Genomic DNA, 20,526 nt, shown 5'->3' with positions numbered 1-20,526 from the left:
ATAGGTTCTCCCGAGAAGCAAGAAAAAAACAGCATCAGGTTCTGAGTATTTATTTCAGGTAATGGCAGCCTTCGAGTAGAGAAAAGATAGGCATCGCTGTCCACCCTGGGTAAATCATGGCATCCCATGCGAGTACTCAGACCTGTTGCCCGCTGAGGAGGGGCTTGCTCTCACCAATGGAGGAAGAGTGGAAGACCCGGGGCAGACGCAGCCAGTGGGTGCTACCCTGTGGCAGCTGGGGAAGGGAGACAGCAGAGCCCTGCTTCATAAGTCTGCGCCTGATATTGGAAGAAGAAGGAGGAAACTGGTTAGCAATGGCCAAGGGCAGCCTGTCTGTGCCTCTCCAAAGGACACACCCATATTTCAGGTTTCCTTGGCCTTGATCTTTGCTCCCCAACCTTCTCCTCACCAACAGGGTTCATCCTCTCTCTCTCTCTCTCTTTTTTTTTTTTTTTTTACATATGTCTAGACCATGCATGCAGAAGAGATGAAATAGTTACTCCATCTCAATTGACAATGGTCTAATGTTATTTTATCCCATGCGTATAACTGCTCATATCATCCTCTCTTCTTTCTGTGGTAGCCTCTGTCCATTCCCTTCTCCCTACGAGGTTCCCTATTTGAGGACTCCAGGCCTAGAGATCTGCCCTTTTTGCAGGTGGAGAACTCAGTTCACCCAACCTCCTCCACTTTTGATATTGCCAATAACAATAGTCATCAATATAATCATTTATTGTATTCTTGCTTCAGAACCAGATGCTTTATCCACATTGTCTGTAATCCTGACAACAGCCCACAAGATAAGTGTTAGTTAGTTTTCCTACTTTTCAGAAGTTCGAAAAGGTTAAGCTACTTCCCGAAGATCCCACGAGCAAGAATGCAGCCCACACTTGTTTAACTTCCAAGTTTGGGCTCTTTCCTGGACACCATACTTCCTCTTGAGGAAGAGTGAGTGGTGGAAATAAGGAATAAGGGAGTGTGAACTGGATGGTGGGGTTCTCACCTGTATACCAGAAATGCAAGCACCGTAGCCATCAATACCAGCAAGATACCCACGAACAGGGGAGCCTGCCCAAGGTCTGCTTCTTGACCTGTGAGGAGAATCCCAGGCTCTGCCTCAGTGTCTGCTCCCTGACAGATAGCCTCTGCCCACTGCCCTTCATCCCTGCTCTTGTCCAAGTACCTACCAGGCATGACAAGCTGGGTGCTGACCATTGCCAGGCTGTTGGCATCAGCCAAAGACACATTGAGGCAGTAGGTCCCTGAGCCGCCTGTTAGTACCTGGTGCAGAACCAGCTGGCAGGCTGGGCTAGGTGGCACAGCCTGACACAGCCGCTGGGTAGGGGGCTGGCACCCTGGCGATGAGATGTCCAGACAGGCTTCCTCGGGCAGCCTGGGAGAGGTGACATCTTATGTCAGGGGGTCTGGGAAGGAACACTTGATACCAGAGAATAGGGTAATGGTCAACCAGGAGTTCTCAGGGCCGCCAGTGGGACACTCACCCGCCTTGACAGGACACAGTCAGCTCAAATGCATCCCCTTCACTGGATGGCACAGCCTGCAGGATCTCAGCACTCTCGATGCCCTCTGCAAAGTTGCAAGATTTTAAGCCTGGGATTCCTCTATCAGGATTCCCTAAAGGATCACAGACAGGAAATCCCTAAACTGCTTCCCTAATCCCATCCCCATGCCTTCAAATGAAAATTCTGGGATTTAGGTATTCTTGCCCATGTGAGCAACTCCTTCCACAGTATGCTTCCACTGGCAACCTGAGACAGCCCACACCTCCCTCCGCCAGCCCCCACGGTAGGCAAGACTCACGGACAATGTCCATGGTGAGGGAAAAGGAACCGTATCGATACAGAACACAATCCAAGGGGACTTGTCTCTTCACCAGGGTTAAGGTGGCTGAATCATCCAGCAGGGGGCTCTGGGAGCCTGGCAGGAGAGGAGAGAAGTCCACAGGCAAATGACTCACCTGGAAACAGAAGCCTAGCAGGCATGTTCCCAGAAGAGCCAGAGCTACTGAGTCCAGGCTTGGAATCTGACAACACCTGGGAAATCTCATTGTATAGATAAGGAAATTGAGGCCCTGAAGGAGAAATTACTGCCCCACAGTCTCACAGATGGGGTAGAGTTAGAGTTTTTAAAAATCACAAGTATTTATTATACCCCACACTGTGCCAGGCCCTAGGCTAGATACTCAACATATGTTTAACTCATCTAAGTGTCACTTTCTCACTCTCCCATTTTCAGTGCTATAATTCCAGACTGATCTGCTTTGGGAAGAGAATCCAGGGGTGGGAAATGGTGTCAGAATCTGGAAAAGATTTCTATGCATTTACGCTTGCACAGAAAATGAGATATAAAGATTATATAAATAACCGCAGTCTGTCATTCCCTGGCCTGTCCCTCAGAGAACAGCTCTCAGGGACAGAGAAGCAACAAGCTCTCTCCCCAGGTCCTAGGGGAAGGCCCTGACTTCTTTAACTCCACATCTATTCCATGGCATTAAGAGGGACTTGAGGGCTTTAAAACCAGTGAGGCCTCTGAGGGGACTCCATTGCTAGGCAACTGGGTCCTGGGGAAGTCTTTCGGCTCTTTAGTTACAAATGCCCCACCTCAATAAACCTCATTCACACTGGCCCTCTTACCTGTAATACCTTCTGTAGGCATGAATGGGCTGGCATCTGGACCCTCAGGCTCAGCCGTGGGTACCTCTCCCGCTGTGGTCTCCACCAACTCTGTGGTTGGTACCTGCACAACTGTGGTTTCAGAGGGCTCTCCAGTTGACACGTCAGGGGTCGTACCTATAGCCTCTGCAGTTGGCATCTCTGCAAGTGTGGTACCTAGGCCTTCTGCAGTTGGCATCTCTGCAAGTGTGGTACCTAGGCCTTCTGCAGTTGGCACTCGCACCGGTGTAGTATCTAAAGCTTCTGTGGTTAGCACCTGCACAGCTGTGGTTCCAGAGGACTCTGCAGTTTGCACCTGACCAGGTGTCGTACCTACAACTTCCGCTGTAGGCACTAACCCAGCTGTGGTGCCAGGGGCCCCTTCAGTTGGCACAAGCCCATCTGTGGTTCCTGGAACTGGGGAGGAGCCACAGGAGCTGAGAGGAATAGCAGCCTGAAGCACCACCCGGGCAGTGACTGGGCCCGACTCTAGGTAAGTGTGAGTGACCACAAGTGCCCGAGAGATCAAGGTCCCAGTACTGTCTCCAAAGTCCCAGGTGTAAGAAAGGTCAGCCCCAGACAAGTAGCCACTGGGGTCATGGAGCTGGAGCGCAAAGACCAGAGGTTGGTTTCTCAGGAAGTGCTTGTTCCCTCCATCCAAGGCCTGCAGTTGGGACACACTCACAGAGAAGGGCACCTGGTCTGGGATTGGAACCAGAAAAGGTAAGACGCACAGCTGGGCCACAGCTTCTCTTTTCACAGCCACACCCTCCAACCCCAGGCTGACTGTGTCTTCACTGGCTCTAAGCCCCATATTCCTTTGTCCAGGTTTTCCTGGTTCTGCCCCTTTAAGATTATACACATTGCCCTTTTCCCCTTCCAGTCCAGCCAAACCTCTCCACCTTCTTCTCTTGCTGTAGGATTGGCCTCGCCCCTTCCTAATCCTTACCAGTAACGGTGAAGGCTAAGCTGGCGTGACCGAGGGGCGTGTAGCTCTCAGACCCCCGGCGGTGGTAGACAGTTACTTCCATGGTGTTTGTGCCCAGTACTGCTGTGTCTGTCCCAATGCTCAGCCCAGACACCGGGCCCCCTAGAACTTGCCAGTATTGGCCTGAGGGTTTTGGGAAGAAAAGCGGGGAGGGGTGAGGGTTACTGGTTGAAGAAAATTGATTAGAGACAGCACCAGAGAAGGAAGGTCAGACGAATTTAGGATGGAAATTTCAGATGGTATTTGGAAGGTGGTGATATGGGGCCAGGGAAGGAGTGGTTCCATGGAATGGGGCTATAACTGAGGAAGGATTCCCAGGAAGAACTATAACAGAGTCGGAGGGGGCTAGGTGCTACGGAAGAGGCAGGAGCCAGGGGGGAAATGATTAGGGAAACTTGCAGAGCTTAAAGGATGGGACCAAAAGGAAAGAGAATCAGGTAGGAAGAGGTGAATCCAAGTGTGGCTGACAGGCCAGAGCAGGGAGCCCCTCACCCCAGGTCTTCCAGACGTAAACAAATCTCCTCCTCTGAGACCGAGGGCCTGATGGGCAGGCCTCCCCGTCAGGGAAGATGCAGGCGCCATCAAGTTCCTGGGGATACACCGGCTGTCCTCCCCGCACCTGGCTCCCTGAAAGGTAGAGACAGGGTCACCTTTAAACCCTGGCATTACACCAAACCCCTAATATGGCTCTCGAGGAGGGCTCTGGGAATACTCCCTAGCCGCAAAGTGTATTCCCCTTGGTATAATCCATTTAGGGTGGTAGTGGAAAGAATGGAAACTACAATTAAAGATTCATATGTATACACTAACATAGGAAAGAGATTGGAAGGCCATATGTCAATATATTTAGAGAGATTTGCTTTAGCTAATGGGATAAAAGTAAAAATAACAGCACCAGCTAACATCTATTGAGCCTTTACTATAGGCTAGGGCAGGCCTTGTGCTAAATTCTTTATATATTATCACATTTTAGTCCTTACAACAACCTTTCATTGTAAGGTATCATCCCCATTCTACAGATAAGGGAACGGAAGCACAAAACAAGTATTTGCCCAGGGTCACATACTAGTAAGAAGTTTAAATCTAAATCCATCCAACTTCTAAGTCCACTGGGTCTTCTGTCCCCCATTTGGGCAACTATAATCCCCCCCCCACTTTATTTGTGTTTTCTACTTTTTCTACAATGAATATGCATTACATATATAATTTGTTTTTTGTTTTTTTAAAGTAGAGGTGGAAAGGGGCCTTCCCTGAGCTCATTAGGGGTACTAGAGAATTGGGACAGAGGAAGGAGGGCCTGGGATAGAGAGGTACTCACCATTGATGATGGTGTCATTGGCCCAGATGACCTGCCCATCTGGCAGCACCTTTTGGCATTCAGGGAAGTGCAGGGAAATAGAGAAGGAGACATTTGCCCCAACCAGCGTAGGCCCATCACTACGGACCTTCAAGGACACTGGGCCACCTGGAAAAGGCAGTTGCATTAGCTGGGACTCCTTGGCTTCCCCTCCTCATATACCCTTCCCCTTCTTCTCAAACTACATTCAACCCAGTTCTCTCCCCACCCCATTTCCACCATGCCCTCCCCAGAATTTGCCAAGTTCCCACCTTTCCAGCAGTCAGGCCCCTGGTTTTCTGTCCACTCAGGATACAGCTGCTTGTTCCAGGTTTTAGTTCTGAGCTGCCTCGAGACACCAAGCCAGTCTTGGCCTATGGATCCTAAAAGGAAAGTGCCATGAGGGCCCTAGGATCCTCACTCAGTCCCTTCTCAAGAGATAATAATGCCCCATGTCACTCCACTCATTCTCACATTCAAAGTGCATTTTAGCCCTAACCAGTTTGGCTCAGTGGATAGAGCATCGGCCTGCGGACTGAAAGGTCCCAGGTTCGATTCTGGTCAAGGGCATGTACCTTGGTTGCGGGCACATCCCAGTAGGAGGTGTGCAAGAGGCAGCTGGTTGATGTTTCTCTCTCATTGATATTTCTAACTCTCTATCCCTCTCCCTTCCTCTCTGTAAAAAAACAATAAAATATATTTAAAAAAAAAAAAAAAAGTCAATTTAATTTACTGAATGCCTTCTAGGTACCAGGTACAAAGGACTATGCCAGGTACAAAGGACTTAAGAAATGAATAAGATAGCTCTGAAGGGATTCGAGGTAAAGTATAGGAGATAGACATATATGTAAATTGCTATAAACCAAGGCACTATTTAATACGAGCCATAGCAGACATGCATGAAGTACTACAAAATGACAGTCTAAACAGATTTCTGTAGTTCCACTCTGGCAGATTAGGATAGGAAAGACTTCAATGAGGAACTGGCCTGTGGGATAAAGCACTCCAGGCAGAAGGCCTAGCAGGAGCAGATGCATGCATGGAGGCACGGAAGCACATGGCATGATAGGGAACTACTAGCAGTCTGGTTAATGCACACCAGGGAAGACCAGACCAAAAAGCTGCCTTGGGGGCTTTGAGTGTCCGGGGAAGGAGTTTGGCCTTTAACTCTATAGGCAAGGCCACCTCAGAAGATTGTTTTATTGAGCTATAATCCACCTACATAAAATTCACCCTTCAGAATCTTTTTTAATATGATCAGATTGTGTTTTAGAAGGATAACTGACAAACAGTGAGGAAGATGGATCAGAAGCAGGCAGAGGTTGGGGTTGGGAACACAGCAGACAAATTTATTGCAACTGACTGAGAAAAAGAGATATGGTGGATCTCTATATGCCTCATCCAGATCCAACAACTATCGCATTTGCCACATTTGCTTTTTCTTTATGTTGTTATTATTGTTTGTTTATGTTGTTTTATTTTTTATTTATTTATTTTATTTTTTAATTTCTTTATAGATTAAGGTGTCACATATTTGTCCTCATCCCCCCATTCCCATCCCACACCCCTCCCCACAGATGCCCCAACCCCCTGTTGAACTTAACCATTGGTTAGGCTCATATGCATGCACACAAGTCCTTTGGTTGATCTCTCCCCCCTCCCCCCACCCTCCCCTATCCTCCCTCTGAGGCCCGATAGTCCGATCGATGCCTCCTTGTTTCTGGTTCTGTTCTTGTTCATCAGTCTATGTTGTTCATCATTTCCCCTAGATGAGCGAGATCATGTGTCACTAGAGATATACTTATAAGAACTGAATGTGAGACGAGCAATAATAGTTATGCTGACAGGCAAATGAATCAGTCTGTAGTGAGTTTCTTTCTGGACCAACAGTTCTTTTGAGACCCAATTTCAATGTCCACCAGTTCCTTATGTGTACATGTCAGCACTGACCCTCTCAGCTCTGGATGGTGGACAAATGGTGGTAACGGAGGTCCGACTCCCTATGGTTTGGTCTCGGCCGGACCCAGGGGCACGGCTTCACCCGGACTCAGGGGCACGTGGCCTCACCCAGACCCGGGACCCAGCCTCACCCGGATCCAGGGGCACACGGCCTCACCCGGACCCGGGATCCAGCTTCACCCGTACCCAGGGGTGCAAGGCCTCACCCGGACCCAGGGGCACATGGCCTCTCCCAGACCCAGGGGCGCATGGCCTCACCCGTTTATTTTTTATTGAATTTATTGGGGTGACATTGGTTAATAAAATTATATAGGTTTCAGGTATACAATTCTATAATACATTATCTGTATATTGTATTGTGTGTTCAGCACCCCAAGTCAAGTCTCCTATTTGTTTTTAGTTAAAGTCTTTAAAAGCTAATCCCAGGCCCTGGCTGGTTTGGCTCAGTGGATAGAGCGTCGGCCTGAGGACTGAAGGGTTCCGGGTTCGATTCCAGGCAAGGGCACATGCCTAAGTTGCGGGCTCAATCCCCAGTAGGGGAGCGTGCAGGAGGCGGCTGGTCAGTGATTCTCTCCCATCATTGATGTTTCTATCTCTCTCTCCCTCTTCCCTTCCTCTCTGAAATGAATAAAAATATATTAAAAAAATAAATAAATCAGGGGTGGGGAACGCCCAGCCTGCGGGCTGTAGAAGGCCTGCAAAATCATTTGCTCTGGTCCTGCCAAGGCCGCCGCAGGTAGAACTCAAAATTCAATAAATCTAGGAGCTTTAAAAATAAATAAATAAATAAACAAATAAATAAAAATGAAAGTTAATTCCAGGCATCTTGTTATTTTAACCCTACAAATTCAGTATGTATCTGTTTTTTAAATGAATATTTTATTGAATAAGCATTACTTCACACTAGACAAAATTATCAAACCCAGTCCATAAAAATTTCATTAATATCTAAAAATGTCTTATGATATTAAAAAAATCAGGATCCAAAAAGTAAGCAGTCTTTTAAGAGCCTCAGATGTACAAGAATGAATAGAATGTTTCCAGACTACATTAAGGAACATAGTAAGAAAAAAAGACTTAAAACAGCACTATGAATGAGGAAAGTCAAATCAAGAAGAATTTTCTTGAAGTCTGTGAGAAAGAAGAAATTGAGAGCCCAGCTGGTGTGGCTCAGTGGTTGAGCATCAACCCATGAACCAAGAGGTCACTGGTTTGATTCCCAGTCAGGGCACATGCCTGGGTTCCGGGCTCATTCCTCAGTAGGTAGCGTGCAGGAGGCAGCCAACTGACATCAATGTTTCAATCTCTCTATCCCACTCCCTTTCCCTCTCTTTCTCTCAAAAATCAATAAAAAGACATTAAAAGAAAAAAGAGATATGATGCATGTATTTCAGCGTAGCAGAAACTAGCCTCACTCCATTTGTAATTTGTACTGGAAATTTAGTTGATTCAGCTGGGGGAGGATCTGGAATCTTCATTGAGCATCCTACCACTAGAGCAAGAGAATCATAAGATGCCCCATTCTTTTCCCACTCCCAACCCTCCCTCCTCAGAGCCCCACGGGACATTCCAGATCCTCTCACCACTCCTCACCCCCACCTCTTGCTCCTGTCACGAGGCCCCAATCCTCCAGAGCCCTTTCATGTGATGCTCAGCTGAGACCCCTCTGCCTGTCTTTTCCATGCCCAGGACAAAAGCCTGGGCTGTGTTCACCCATCCCCACCCTACAGAGGTTTGATGGTGCCTCCTTACCCTTTTTATCCAATACCACATTCTCTTTCTTACTCCTCACTTTAAATACCTTATCCCAAGTGCCTGAGACATCACCTAAAAGAGCCTCCCACTCATTTCCCCCCACCCCCTTGGAGCCCCTGCCTCAGGGGGGCCTCAGAATTATGGCCACGAAGACCCACCGTTTTCTTGCCCTTCCAAGCAGATGGAATTACTCTCAGATTCAGTCCCAGATTCAGAGTTCAAGTGTGCACATCCTTACTAAATCAAATGAATGAGAGAAGCCTGAAGTGTTGCTGGTATCTCCCATTCGGAGGAGGGAAACCAGAGCAGGTGTGCAACCCCAAATGCACTTATTCATATCCACACGCCCCACACTAACCTTCTGTGGCCCCCACAGCCAGAAGAGCACCCAGCACAGCCACATGGAGAAGGCATTTTAAAGGAACCATCCTGTCTTTCTTCCAGCAACCAAAGGCACTGAGGGGCTGGGACAAGCCCCTATATAAGATAGGGGTACTCATTTGCATAGTCCTTCCCCCTCTCCCTCCAGGGGAGGTCTGGAAGGGGCTGCTAGAGAACCGGAGAACTGACAAGGGATCCTGGTCCCTAGACACAGGTTCATTCTCATCTTGACTGAGAATTGGCTGAAGGGCAGCTACATAACACGTACTCCACGTGCTCAATTCATCATGGGAGATTAAATCAATCTGTTGTTTGAGTCAAACCAGGAGCCTCAAAAAAGACTGAAACAGAGATCCTACATCCAAAAACAGAGAGAGAGACAGACAGTATCAGGGTAGGCTGAGAGGCCGAGGCAAAGATTCCTCCGACACCCAGGAAACCCTTACAAGAGTTTCCCAGCTTCCTGCTTTTCTTTATTTTTCATTTATTTACTTAATTAAATTTATTATTCAGGAGAGCACAGCCCAGCTTCCTGCTTTTCAAAGGAGGCCCCAGGGCCAGGTGGCATTGAATCTTAGATCGATTTGTATTTTCCCTAAGAGTCGTGAAAACGGCGAGATCAGGGAATCCCTACAAACTCGGGACACGGGTAGGAAATTCGAGCCCAAATCAGGTCAGTACTTGGAAGGAGGTGCTCGGCCTCCCCACCGAGGCAGAAACTTGTCTTGATGCCTCTTCGGAACCAAACTTGCGCCCGGCTGGCTCCTTAGCTGCGAGGGGCGCGGGATTCGCCCCTCCGTTCTGACGTCGACCAATAGGAAGGGCCGGGGGCGGAGCCATGGAAACGCGGGAAGGAGAGGCGGGGCCTCCGGCGGCGGTGGGGAACCGGAGGGAGGCGGCAACATTGTTTCAAGTTGGACAAATTGACAAGAGCGAGAGATAACACTGCGTTCCATCCGGACCTGGAGCCGCCGTGCCGGGCCCTGCTTCCCCCTCCTCCGCCCCGGAGAGCCGGGGTCCGCTTTCTTCAGGGTTCCCAGGCCCCCGCCCCAGGGCCCGGCTGACCCGACTCGCTAGCGCTTCATGGAGAACTTCCAAAAAGTGGAAAAGATCGGAGAGGGCACGTACGGAGTTGTGTACAAAGCCAAAAACAAGCTGACGGGAGAAGTGGTGGCGCTTAAAAAAATCCGCCTGGACACGTGAGTGGCCTCAGTCCCGGGACTCCCACCTCGGGAACTCCGGGCGGGCCCCCACCCCCACCCCGCGGGCGGGTAGCCGTCCAGGGACCGGAAGGTAGCTGGGAGGGACTTGTTTTGAAGTGGAGAAGTGGGTTGGAGGACTGTGGAGGGTTTCCCTCGAGAGATTACAGGGTAGTGTCGAATCCGTGGGAAACTTGCTCCCCGGAGCCCGGTGAAGCCCCCAAATGTGCAGTCAGGGAGGCACAGGAAGAGAAAGGAGGCCTCTGAGTTGGGGTCCAGTACGCCCCGTGGAGGTGGGTTTTGTGGGAACCGGCGAAGAGCACTTTTCTGAATAAAGAGCCCCCCTCGCTGCCCCAGCCCCACCCTCATCTTAGAATTCTCTCCCTGTTTCAAAAGAATGGCAGTTGAACCTCACTGGCCCCTCTAGGGAGGCTGGGCGCTGCAACTCGCTTTTTTTTCTGTTACCTTCTCTCCCCCTTTACCAGGAGGCTTTACTCACCTACCTTTGGGGGGGAAAAAAGAAATAATGGCCTTAATATGTCCAAAAGCCACTCTCTGTCCCGGATGAATGAATGAACTACAGCACACTTTCTCTTCTCTCACTTTACTAGGGGATGCTGGGGTGGTGTCTCCTTAGGGGAAAAAGAATGCCTGGGCTGGGAGAAAGGGAATATTTGTAACCACATTCCCATCTCTGTTTCCCAATCTCTCCAAGTGAGACAGAGGGTGTACCCAGTACTGCTATTCGAGAGATCTCTCTGCTTAAGGAGCTTAACCATCCAAATATTGTCAAGTAAGTATGTAAAGGGGAGGTGCTTGATAGTAAGGAGGATGCCTTCTGTCTGTGTCATCTGGGGGTCTTGCTCTCTCACCTCCATTCCTGGACCTCCCTTCCCTAGGCTGCTGGATGTCATCCACACAGAAAACAAACTCTACCTGGTTTTTGAGTTTCTGCACCAGGATCTCAAGAAATTCATGGATGCCTCTGCTCTTACTGGCATTCCTCTTCCCCTCATCAAGGTAATCCTTCTCATCACCTCCTCCCCAACATGGTCATGTCTTGTGGGGACTGAAGGCCAGGCAAGTCAGACCGAATGAAGAATTGTGATATTGGTTTCCCAGCACTCATCTCCCTACACACACACACACACACACACACACACACACACACCCCTTTCTTTTGTGGCTCTTTCACTGTTCATTATGCCTATTAACCCCAGGGCTGGGCAGGAGAATCAAAGTTGAAACTCTAGTGAGTCAACATAACAGCTCCGGTAGAAGGTCAGATGAAACGCAGATAAATGGGACTTGAAGGCACTTGGTACATTCCTCCAAAAAAAGTCCTTTTACCTGTTTGGTGGGAGAAATAGCCAGTGAGTCTCTAGTTCCTGTATTGTAGCTGGGTTGTTTACTCCCCAAACTACTTTCAATCTATCAACAAATGTTTATTCAACACACACTTATAATCTAATATAGTAAAGGCTTTAGTAGAGCTTTGGAGGTGATAAAGAAACATAATTCTGTCTCTCTCCATTGTCAGAGCTATCTGTTCCAGCTGCTCCAGGGCCTAGCTTTCTGCCATTCTCACCGGGTCCTGCACCGAGACCTCAAACCTCAGAATCTGCTTATCAACGCTGAGGGGGCCATCAAACTCGCAGACTTTGGACTAGCCAGAGCCTTCGGAGTCCCTGTTCGTACTTACACCCATGAGGTCAGTCCCTCTCCACATTTCTTCTCTGAACTTCCTGGGAGGTGTTAACAAGGACATTCAAAAAGTAACTACAAATATTTAGACAGCAGTTTCTCACTAGAGCAGGGGTAGGGGGCCTTTTTTCTGGCAAGGGCCATTTGGATATTTTAACATCATTCAAGGGCTATACAAAATTATCAACTTAAAAAATTAGTCTGGCCGAAACCGGTTTGGCTCAATAGATAGAGCGTCAGCCTGCGGACTCAAGGGTCCCAGGTTCGATTCCGGTCAAGGGCATGTACCTTGGTTGCGGGCACATCCCCAGTGGGGAGTGTGCAGAAGGCAGCTGATCGATGTTTCTAACTCTCTATCCCTATCTCTTCCTCTCTGTAAAAAATCAATAAAATATATTTAAAAAAAAAATTAGTCTGTTAGCCCTAGCCGGTTTGGCTCAGTGGATAGAGCAGCAGCCCTCAGACTGAAGGGATCTGGGTTCAATTTTAGTCAAGGGCACATACCTTGGTTGCAGGCTCCTGGTTGGGGTGTGTGCAGGAGGCAACCAATTGATATGTCTCTCACATGGATGTTTCTTTCTGTCTCTCCCCTTCCCTTCCACTCTCGCTAAAAACCAATGGAAAAATATCCTCAGGTGACTATTAACAACAACAACAAATCAGCCTGCTAATCAAACATTTAATAACTCACCCCTAATGCCTTGGCAGGGCCAGACCAAATGATTTCTTGGGCCTTATAAGGCCCATAGCTGGACATTCCCTACCCCCCCGCACTAGAGGGAGAGTATTTTTGACACCTCAAGAGGTCTTAGAGTACTCACAGAGTTCATACTGCAGGGCTAACTGGGCTTTGATAGATACCAAGCCAGGTGAACTGGATGGCACACCATTAAAATTATGACCACTTCTCTCAAGTTTTCCATGAGGGTCACAAATTGGGGGTTCAGAAAATATGGTCCCAGAGTCATGGGCTAGGCCCATTCTGGGCTAAGATGTATGTAGTCATTTTGCTGAGGGAAAACCAGAGGCAAGGGAAGGATGGAGGGAAAGAAGCTGCTTGTGAAGAAGCAGGGAGTTAGCAGAGTAGCGCTGGGGAACTGAAATGGAATCTCCATGCCCCATATACCAACCCTCCCCTTCCTACTTTTGTCCTCAGGTGGTGACCCTGTGGTACCGAGCACCTGAAATCCTTCTGGGCTGCAAATACTACTCCACAGCTGTGGACATCTGGAGCCTTGGCTGCATCTTTGCTGAGATGGTACAGATACATGCCTGAGTTCCACCCTGCCCACTCCTCCCCACATTCAACAACAGAACTGTTTCTTGGCCCAGATCCATGGCCCTTCTATTATCACAGGGTTCTTTCTCTAGAGTAGCACTACAAGGGTGGTGGGGAAAGGATAGGACTGTTGTCCCTGATGTCAACCACAACGCTAGGATATCCTCAAATAGCTTGAGCATCCTTGTACGTCTCTGATCCCCAAGTTGAGCTAAATAATTTCTGTAGCTGCTTTAGCTTTGGTCTGCATATATTTGGTAGAATGAGCTCCATTTAGTGCTTCTTTCATTTGGCCTGGAGACCTTACTGTACGGTGTGAGGAATGCAGTGAAGCCACCTGTGTTCAGTTTATCCACATTTTTTACTTAAACGGCAAACTTAGTTCATGTCCCCACCCAACCTCTGGCTTTTTAGACTAAAGGATCCCTGAGGCCCAGCCTTAATATGTGAACTGTTGTCCCACTTAATACAATCATGGAGTGGGCTGAGTTTTTAAATCAAATCAGCAATTTGTTTTATGGTCCTTCATCTGGGTTGTAACCGGGGGCTTGGAGACCATTAGCCTATATATATAATGTGCATTTATCCCCCAGTGCATTACTTTACAATTGCCCATATTCCTCTCTCAATTCATCAAAAAATATTTGTTAAGCACCTAGTGTGTACCCAGCACCATGCTAAGTGCTGTGGGGAACACAGAAGAAATGGAAGACACAGTCTCTGCACGCTGTGCTCCTATCTAGAAGTGGCTGCATCACAAGGAGGGGGGATGACCGCAGTGTCTACCCCACACCCCGTGAGTGGCTTGGGATCCCTTTGCTACACGTCAGTGGCACCCCAGACATTCACCCCCTCCCAGACCCACCCAGCCTTGGGGATCTGCAAAACCATGGTTGGGGGAAGGAAGGAGGGGGCGAGGAGACAGATGAAGGGACTTCATTGTCTCAGGCTCTGTGTGACTGACCCCATGAAAGGCCCTGGGGAGGGAGTCATGGGGCCCTACTGACCTTCCACTGCCTGCGGGAACCTCCGTTATACAAGGGGCAGTTTTGACTGACGCCAATGTGGGTCTTGGCCTTTTCCTCTTTCCCCATTTTCAGGTGACTCGCCGGGCCCTATTCCCTGGAGATTCTGAGATTGACCAACTCTTCCGGATCTTTCGGACTCTGGGGACCCCAGATGAGGTGGTTTGGCCAGGAGTTACTTCTATGCCTGATTATAAGCCAAGTTTCCCCAAGTGGGCCCGGCAAGATTTTAGTAAAGTTGTGCCTCCCCTGGATGAAGATGGACGGAGCTTATTATCGGTGAGAATGGGGGCTGGGCTCCCTTTCCTCTCATTGGCTACCACAGGGCAGGGTTTTTCCTGGAGGAAGGAAGGGTCAGACCCTGGATTCAGTTTCCGTGTTTCCCTAGCTCCTGCTTCTGTCTCCCTGTTGGCATACCAACTGAACGGACAGATATAGGGAGGAGGGAAATGGGAACTCTGCCTTGGGTAAAATGAATCCTGGTTTCCTGAATTCTTGGAATACTTACTGTCTGTTAAGCCCGCTATCACATCACTGAAGTCAATGTACATCTTTTCCTCCAGCAAATGCTGCACTACGACCCCAACAAACGGATTTCAGCAAAGGCAGCTCTGACTCACCCTTTCTTCCAGGATGTGACGAAGCCAGTACCCCATCTTCGACTCTGATGTCCTTCTCCAAGCCCCCAGTCTCACCCTCTCCTCCAGTGGGGGGCCTGATCTGGCTTGGCCTTGGGCTAGGGGTGTCCTCTATCTTGTCTGGCTGCCTTAACACTCACTTACCTTCCTTTCTTAGCCAGCCAACTCTAGGGATACAAAGGGGTTGGAGGGGGAAAATGAAAGGAAACTTCAGTATTAGATGCACTTAAGTCAGCCTCTACCAACCCTCCTTAGTCATTGCTAAGGAGAGCTGGTGTTTAAAAAAAAAAAAGAAAAAAAGACTGACTCTTTCCTCTCCCCCCACATAGGATTTGCCATTCCAATCTCTGAAAGCCCCACAGTTATTATTTCCTGTGTTTGAGATGACAGAGGCCTCAAACCGCCTGCTGCCACTGTGTTTGTTAGGCCCATTGATGACAGGGGTACATTGGAATTTTGAAAACCAAGCAAAACAAAAACAGAGAGAGGGGCCTGTTTTGAAAAATTAAGTTAAAAAACAGATCCAACCAGTTTACTGTAGTTTCAGTGTTTGATCTCACCTAACAGTCTGAGAGTCTCAGGACTCCCCACCTCTGCAATCCTGTTGAGGCTACAGTAGAAATGATTGCCCCCGGTGCCCTACCCGTCCCTCCTATCCCTCCTATGGGCAAGGGATGTCTGGGAGGCTCCGGGACAGGGATTCTGCTTCACCGCGGCCTTATGAGGCAAGTGAAAGATATTTGGGTTTTTCTCTTTTAAAATTCTTAGTTCTTCAGGTGGCAGGGCACAGCTTCCCCCGAGGGCCACCCCCATAGGAGTGGAAGTAAAGATTAGACATCGTTTTGAGAATACTGACACTTTTTTAGGGCTGTGACTGAGTGGGAGCACGGAGATAAAATATTTCTTTAAAAGAAGGATGAATAATTATATTTATATTTCAGGTTCTAGTAGTTTTTTAGTGGGAGTGGGTGAATTTGTTGCCATGTGCACCTTGGGGTTTTGTAATGCAAATGTTTAAAAAAAAGAGTATTGTTTTTCTTTGACCTCTTGTCCTTGAGTGTTCTTGCTATTAACATTATTTGTAATTCATTAAAAAAAAGTTACTAGTGTTACAGTTTATCTTCCCTCCTTTACTTTTGTGTACTTATTTACTGAAAGAATGGTGTGAGAGAATATGAATGTGTATTATACGATAATTGGTTTCAGACCCCCACTTTTCCTAATCTCTCTGTGCAGGACTACTCACCCCACCCCATTTTGACTTCTATGATGAAATTGGGATAGTGCTGAGGGTAGGCAAAGTGGGAATTATTGCCCTATTTTACAGCTGGAGAAACTGAAGCCTTCATATTTTCCCCGCTAACCTGCATCTTCCCCTACCCCTTCCCTCCCCACCCCCACCCCTCTCCCCCAACACACATATAACCACAGACACCTATACTGAGTTCTGGAATTCCAGTGTTAGGAAGAGCTTGAGAGCAGTAATATGATTGGAAGTGGGCTCTGTGGGATTCACCTCGACACTGCATTTCCCAGTAAGCTCGTCATTTTTCCTTTTTGCTGCATATCACAATCACCAAAGTTTTCTAAATATACTTTATTCATCTTTATAATACGATTCATAATACTGTCAATTGTCTGGATGAAAATTATGAAGGGGCTAAAGTCTCCCCAAGCTACCGGTTCGTGGGGCTGCCATTGTCTCACCTCATCAAAAATCATCTCAGACCGCCCACCCTAAAATTTCCTGTACTCTGAGCCCCCCCTGAAAGGAGGAAGCCCCGACTTAAAGGCTACTTAAATTCCCAGGCTCCGGCTCCCAGGAGAGGCATTTCCCCTTACGCCCCGCAAATCGGTCCTAGAGGGAGGGGAGCTAGTCAGTCCCTGCCAAATTCGGGGGGAGGGGCGAAGGTCAGAGGCTTCCTTCAACCCCGCCTTGCCTGCCATTCAAGTTCCGAACTTTCGCAGGACTGGTTAAAGTTTCCCTTGGGCCCGCCTCCGTCACTCACCTGATTAGATGTTTATGAGTCAAAAGGCGGGGTCATGAGGGTGTCAAGAGATTATTGGTTGGTATGTACGCCTGTCAACAGTGTACCGCCTCCTGTCTCGGGGAGCTCCCTCGTCAATGGCTCCTCACCCTGTCCATATTCAAGGTTTCCCTCTTCCTATTGGCCTGGGGACACGCCTGTCCGGTCCCAGGCTCGTCCTCGTTGGTGACAGCGCCGACACAGGCCCGCCTTTCTCCGGAGGATTGGCGGAGCGGCGCACACAGAGCCCACCCTGGATGGTAGGCGTAATCGTGCTATTGGCCGGGGCCCCCGCCCCAGGGCGAGGAGGAGGAGGAGGGGCTGGAGGGTTTGGTTGAGCTGCGGCTGTTTGTCTGTTCGACACAGGCTTGGGCCCGACGGGGGAGACGGAGCCCCAGGTACCGGGCTGATGGAGCCCTGTAGGGTAGGGGCGGAGGCGCCCGGGAGAGGAGAGCAGCCTGGCCTGAGAGCAGAGGCGGGTCTGGGCCTCAGCGATGGGGTTAGAGCGGCCCGCTGGAGAGGGGAGAAGGGGGCCGGGCCCCGGCAGGCCTTTTGGGGGCGCTGGGGAGGGGGCTAGGCGGGCTGGGAGCCCGAAGTTGGTGAGGCTGGGTTCTGCCGGCGGCGGGGCTGGGAGTGGGCACGCGAGGCCCAGGTCTGTGTGAGGGCAGGGCAGGCCTCATTGAGCAGCGCTGAGAGGGAGGAGCTGGAGGAAAGGCCGGGGCAGCCGGTGAGGTAAGCCCATCTGCGGGGAGGTGAGGAGGGGTCAGCCTCAACGCCCGGCCCCGAGCGTACCCGGGGCTGGCGCTCTGGAGAGGTCTAATTGGCAGGGCCCCGGAAGGGTTCTTAGTTGGGTAAGAAGCATTCTTTTTCAGGGAAAGTGACTATTATAAAAATAACGAGGGTGCCCCAGCGTTGAGCTGAGAGGAGGATTTGGGTTCAGCGAGGCAAACGAAGAAAGCTTTCCTAATCTAGAAGGCTCAGGTGGTTGGGGAAATGGAGGCAGGGCCTGGTGTCACTGTGGAGCTTCTGGGATTGCTCCAGGGTGGGCTGGAGGCTCGGGGGCTTGGGAGGACCCACTCTTTTGTCCCCATCGAGTGTTGAGACGTGGTAACTTGAAGTTTTGGGTACTCCCAGGGTAGCCAATGAAAACAAACGTGATTTTCTTTCCCCCTGTGACTCTTGGCTGTTCCAAACTCAGACCCTACACTTTCGCTTGGCTTCAGCTGGAGAGTGCACTCTCTCTGTTTCTTCCTGCCAGCCTCAGATGGTTCAGGGTGCAGTCCTTGTGCAAGAGCTGAGAAGTTGGACTTGGGGGATGTTTGTTTGTTTTCCCACTCAATAATGTGGTCTGTGGTGGATGCCATAGCTCTAACTTGGAAGTGGGGAATGCGCACTCTCATCTGCCCTGGAAAGGGGCTTAGGGACTCCCCAGCCACCAGGAGATCTTCCAACCACAGTTAGTGAAACTTTGTAGGACTTAGACTTGGTGGTTTCCTAGGCAGGTAATGATTAGGTGGAACCAACCCTGGAAATATGAAGTGATACCACTTGAGGAAGGGATTTGGGGAAGAGAAATTCTATTCCACAAGATTGGCATCACCCCTATTCTTTGTTTACTTCTTCAGGAGCCCAGGTTAGAAATAGCAAACAGCCCGAGCTGGTTTGGCTCGGTGGATAGAGCGTCCCCGCGGATTGAAGGGTCCCCGGTTCAGTTCCAGTCAAGAGCACATGCCCGGGTTGCCTGCTGGATGCCCAGTAGGGGGCGTGCAGGGGGCAGCCGATCAGTGATTCTCATTGATGCTTCTATCCCTCTCCTTCCTCTCTGAAATCAATAAAAATATTTTTTTTAAAAAAAGAAATAGCAAACAGTAAGGCACTTGGGAAAAGGGGTGAGTAGAGAAAAGGAAGATGTATTACTAAGGCACAGAGGTCCCCTCCTCCCCTATGTTTTTAATGGTCTTCTGACCTTAGTCTCCCATAGATTGGATCTTGTTGGGTTTTCCCTTATACTTCCTCCTTTTTTCCTTTTATACCAATGTATTTTATAACTACATTTCTTCTTAATGTGAAAAGTAATATGTACATATTTTTAAATATTCAAGCTGTACATAAGTGTAAAAAGTGTAAATCCTCCCACACATAACCTCACTAATTATATTTCATCCAGAAAGGTCAGAGATAAGAGACAGCAGATGAGACTAATCTTGCTTTGCTTTGGGGAATGTGCCACCAAAGGCAATTTTTTTTTATGTTCCTACCAAACTCTGATCTCATTCTTTTCAGTTTCCCTTCTGGGATGATACTCTGTTATTTATTGTGCTCCTTTCACAGTTCTTCTTGTCTTCCTTCTATCAAATTCAGACAAGCAAAGAGCTGTACTCTGGTTTATCCCTCACCTTCTTAACACACACCCCAGTTGTGCAGTGGGTATCTTAAAAAATGCCCAGATAAATGGCCAAAACTTTTTTCTCTTTTATGAGCAGGAAAAAAAATATTAAGGTGAATCATTTTGTTTGGGAGAACTAGTGGCATCTCTGCTAACATGAGAAATTTGAGACCTCTATCTTCTTGTTCATGGTCTCTGCCTGTGTAGATTATATGACTGTCCCTTCATTATCCTAAAAGAAGATGATGGTTCTCCTAAGGGTCCCTTGTATCTTTCTATGAGAAGCTCCCAAGTTTCTCTAGATAAGAAATTGTCCTTTAAACATAGCACAACTGAGACATTTCATACTACCTCCTTGTTGAATTTATCCTTACTGGCTTTAGAAGTCCTCTGATATGCCCAGCCTTTGTACAGAAACCTTGATTGTGTCCCCTAGGAGTTTTTATTTTCTCTCCTGCAAAGCCAGTCCTAGAGAAAATTGTAGGAATTTGTATGTGTGTGTTTTAATCTTCTCTAGACTTTGCCATGTTCTACATCCTGGTGATATCCTGTCCCTTTCTTTCTATCTTTTTTGGTCTTTCCTACCTTCCCTTTAATCAAAGCCTACCTTTAAGACATTACTTCATTATTAAGGTATAAGTAACAAATAGTCACTTAAAGTATTAATCTTCCCAAGAGGTTTTGTTTCATAAGAAGGAGCTAAGGAGTGGAATTATCAATATAGAATTTCAAACATAAATCTTGAGTTACAAAAATTTACTTGGAGAAGAGGGCTTACCTATTGCCCTTGAAGTCATACCTTATATCTTCTCTTACTTTGCCCAGGAGCAAGATTGCTCTTCTATACTTGTTTATGTGCATAGATAAGGATTTGACTTCTGAGGAGGCAGAGGGTAGGAGAAATAAGTATATAGCTCCTATTCCTAAGGCCTTTCAGATTGGAAAGTAAACAAAGTGTAAGACAGTGACTTGAGGAAATGCAACAGCTCTCTAGGAGGAAGGATACCTTAAAACCCTACACAGTATACTCCCACTTCCCAAGAATGTTTTAGGAAAGATTTAGTCATTGACTGGATAGTAACTGAGTAAGGAGCCACCCATGTGAGCAAAGTCTGTGCAGATTTCTGGACCAGGTTGTAGCTTCTGTTTAGGGACCGTGGGTACCTTTTCAGTGTCC

General features: G+C 48.4%; 3 protein-coding genes and 1 long non-coding RNA gene across 7 annotated transcripts in view; 2 read left to right on the top strand and 2 right to left on the bottom strand.

Annotated features, from left to right (window-relative positions):
* Positions 1-45: 45 nt before the first annotated feature.
* PMEL (premelanosome protein) lies at positions 46-9,153 on the bottom strand. Its single transcript, XM_028156189.2, has 11 exons — positions 9,069-9,153; positions 5,269-5,379; positions 4,979-5,125; positions 4,153-4,287; positions 3,622-3,783; positions 2,655-3,374; positions 1,822-1,938; positions 1,503-1,587; positions 1,188-1,393; positions 1,004-1,091; positions 46-278 (listed from the first exon to the last, which is right to left on the bottom strand). The coding sequence occupies exons 1-11, from the start codon at positions 9,136-9,138 to the stop codon at positions 137-139; spliced, it is 1,983 nt and encodes a 660-aa protein (XP_028011990.2). The 5' UTR covers positions 9,139-9,153; the 3' UTR covers positions 46-136.
* An 804-nt stretch (positions 9,154-9,957) lies between these two features.
* CDK2 (cyclin dependent kinase 2) lies at positions 9,958-16,045 on the top strand. 4 transcript variants are annotated; one of them, XM_008148605.3, is made up of 8 exons: positions 9,958-10,290; positions 11,006-11,083; positions 11,190-11,310; positions 11,831-12,001; positions 13,151-13,252; positions 13,926-14,069; positions 14,374-14,577; positions 14,862-16,045. In XM_008148605.3, the coding sequence occupies exons 1-8, from the start codon at positions 10,175-10,177 to the stop codon at positions 14,964-14,966; spliced, it is 1,041 nt and encodes a 346-aa protein (XP_008146827.1). In that variant the 5' UTR covers positions 9,958-10,174; the 3' UTR covers positions 14,967-16,045. The 4 variants fall into 4 exon arrangements, with proteins under 4 accessions (XP_008146827.1, XP_054574955.1, XP_008146828.1 ...); XM_054718980.1 differs by lacking the exon at positions 11,831-12,001; XM_008148606.3 differs by lacking the exon at positions 13,926-14,069.
* A 1,224-nt stretch (positions 16,046-17,269) lies between these two features.
* The window catches only part of RAB5B (RAB5B, member RAS oncogene family), a 20,252-nt gene continuing 16,995 nt past the window's right edge, over positions 17,270-20,526 (top strand). Inside the window, exon 1 of the mRNA XM_008148609.3 lies at positions 17,270-17,361. The gene's annotated coding sequence lies outside the window, so the exon portion shown is untranslated. The remainder of the gene's footprint in view (positions 17,362-20,526) is intronic.
* LOC129149786 (uncharacterized) overlaps positions 18,533-20,526 on the bottom strand; it is a 22,325-nt gene continuing 20,331 nt past the window's right edge. The window contains exon 3 of the long non-coding RNA XR_008556595.1: positions 18,533-18,785. This is a non-coding gene — a long non-coding RNA (uncharacterized LOC129149786). The remainder of the gene's footprint in view (positions 18,786-20,526) is intronic.

This window comes from Eptesicus fuscus, chromosome 7, assembly GCF_027574615.1.
Source record: "Eptesicus fuscus isolate TK198812 chromosome 7, DD_ASM_mEF_20220401, whole genome shotgun sequence".
Taxonomy (NCBI): domain Eukaryota; kingdom Metazoa; phylum Chordata; class Mammalia; order Chiroptera; family Vespertilionidae; genus Eptesicus; species Eptesicus fuscus.
The sequence above is the reverse complement of the archived record's forward strand: the minus strand, read 5'-3'. Positions and strand labels throughout refer to the sequence as shown.

Coding starts and splice junctions, on each gene's coding strand:
- PMEL (XM_028156189.2), bottom strand. CDS start 9,138: ATGGTTCCTTTAAAATGCCTTCTCCATGTGGCTGTGCTGGGTGCTCTT. Junction 3,375..3,621: donor CTTAGCCTTCACCGTTACTG/GTAAGGATTAGG, acceptor TTCCAATCCCAG/ACCAGGTGCCCTTCTCTGTG. Junction 1,939..2,654: donor GCCTACAGAAGGTATTACAG/GTAAGAGGGCCA, acceptor CTCTCCTGCCAG/GCTCCCAGAGCCCCCTGCTG.
- CDK2 (XM_008148605.3), top strand. CDS start 10,175: ATGGAGAACTTCCAAAAAGTGGAAAAGATCGGAGAGGGCACGTACGGA. Junction 13,253..13,925: donor GCTGCATCTTTGCTGAGATG/GTACAGATACAT, acceptor ATATTTGTTAAG/CACCTAGTGTGTACCCAGCA. Junction 14,070..14,373: donor CAGTGTCTACCCCACACCCC/GTGAGTGGCTTG, acceptor CCCCATTTTCAG/GTGACTCGCCGGGCCCTATT.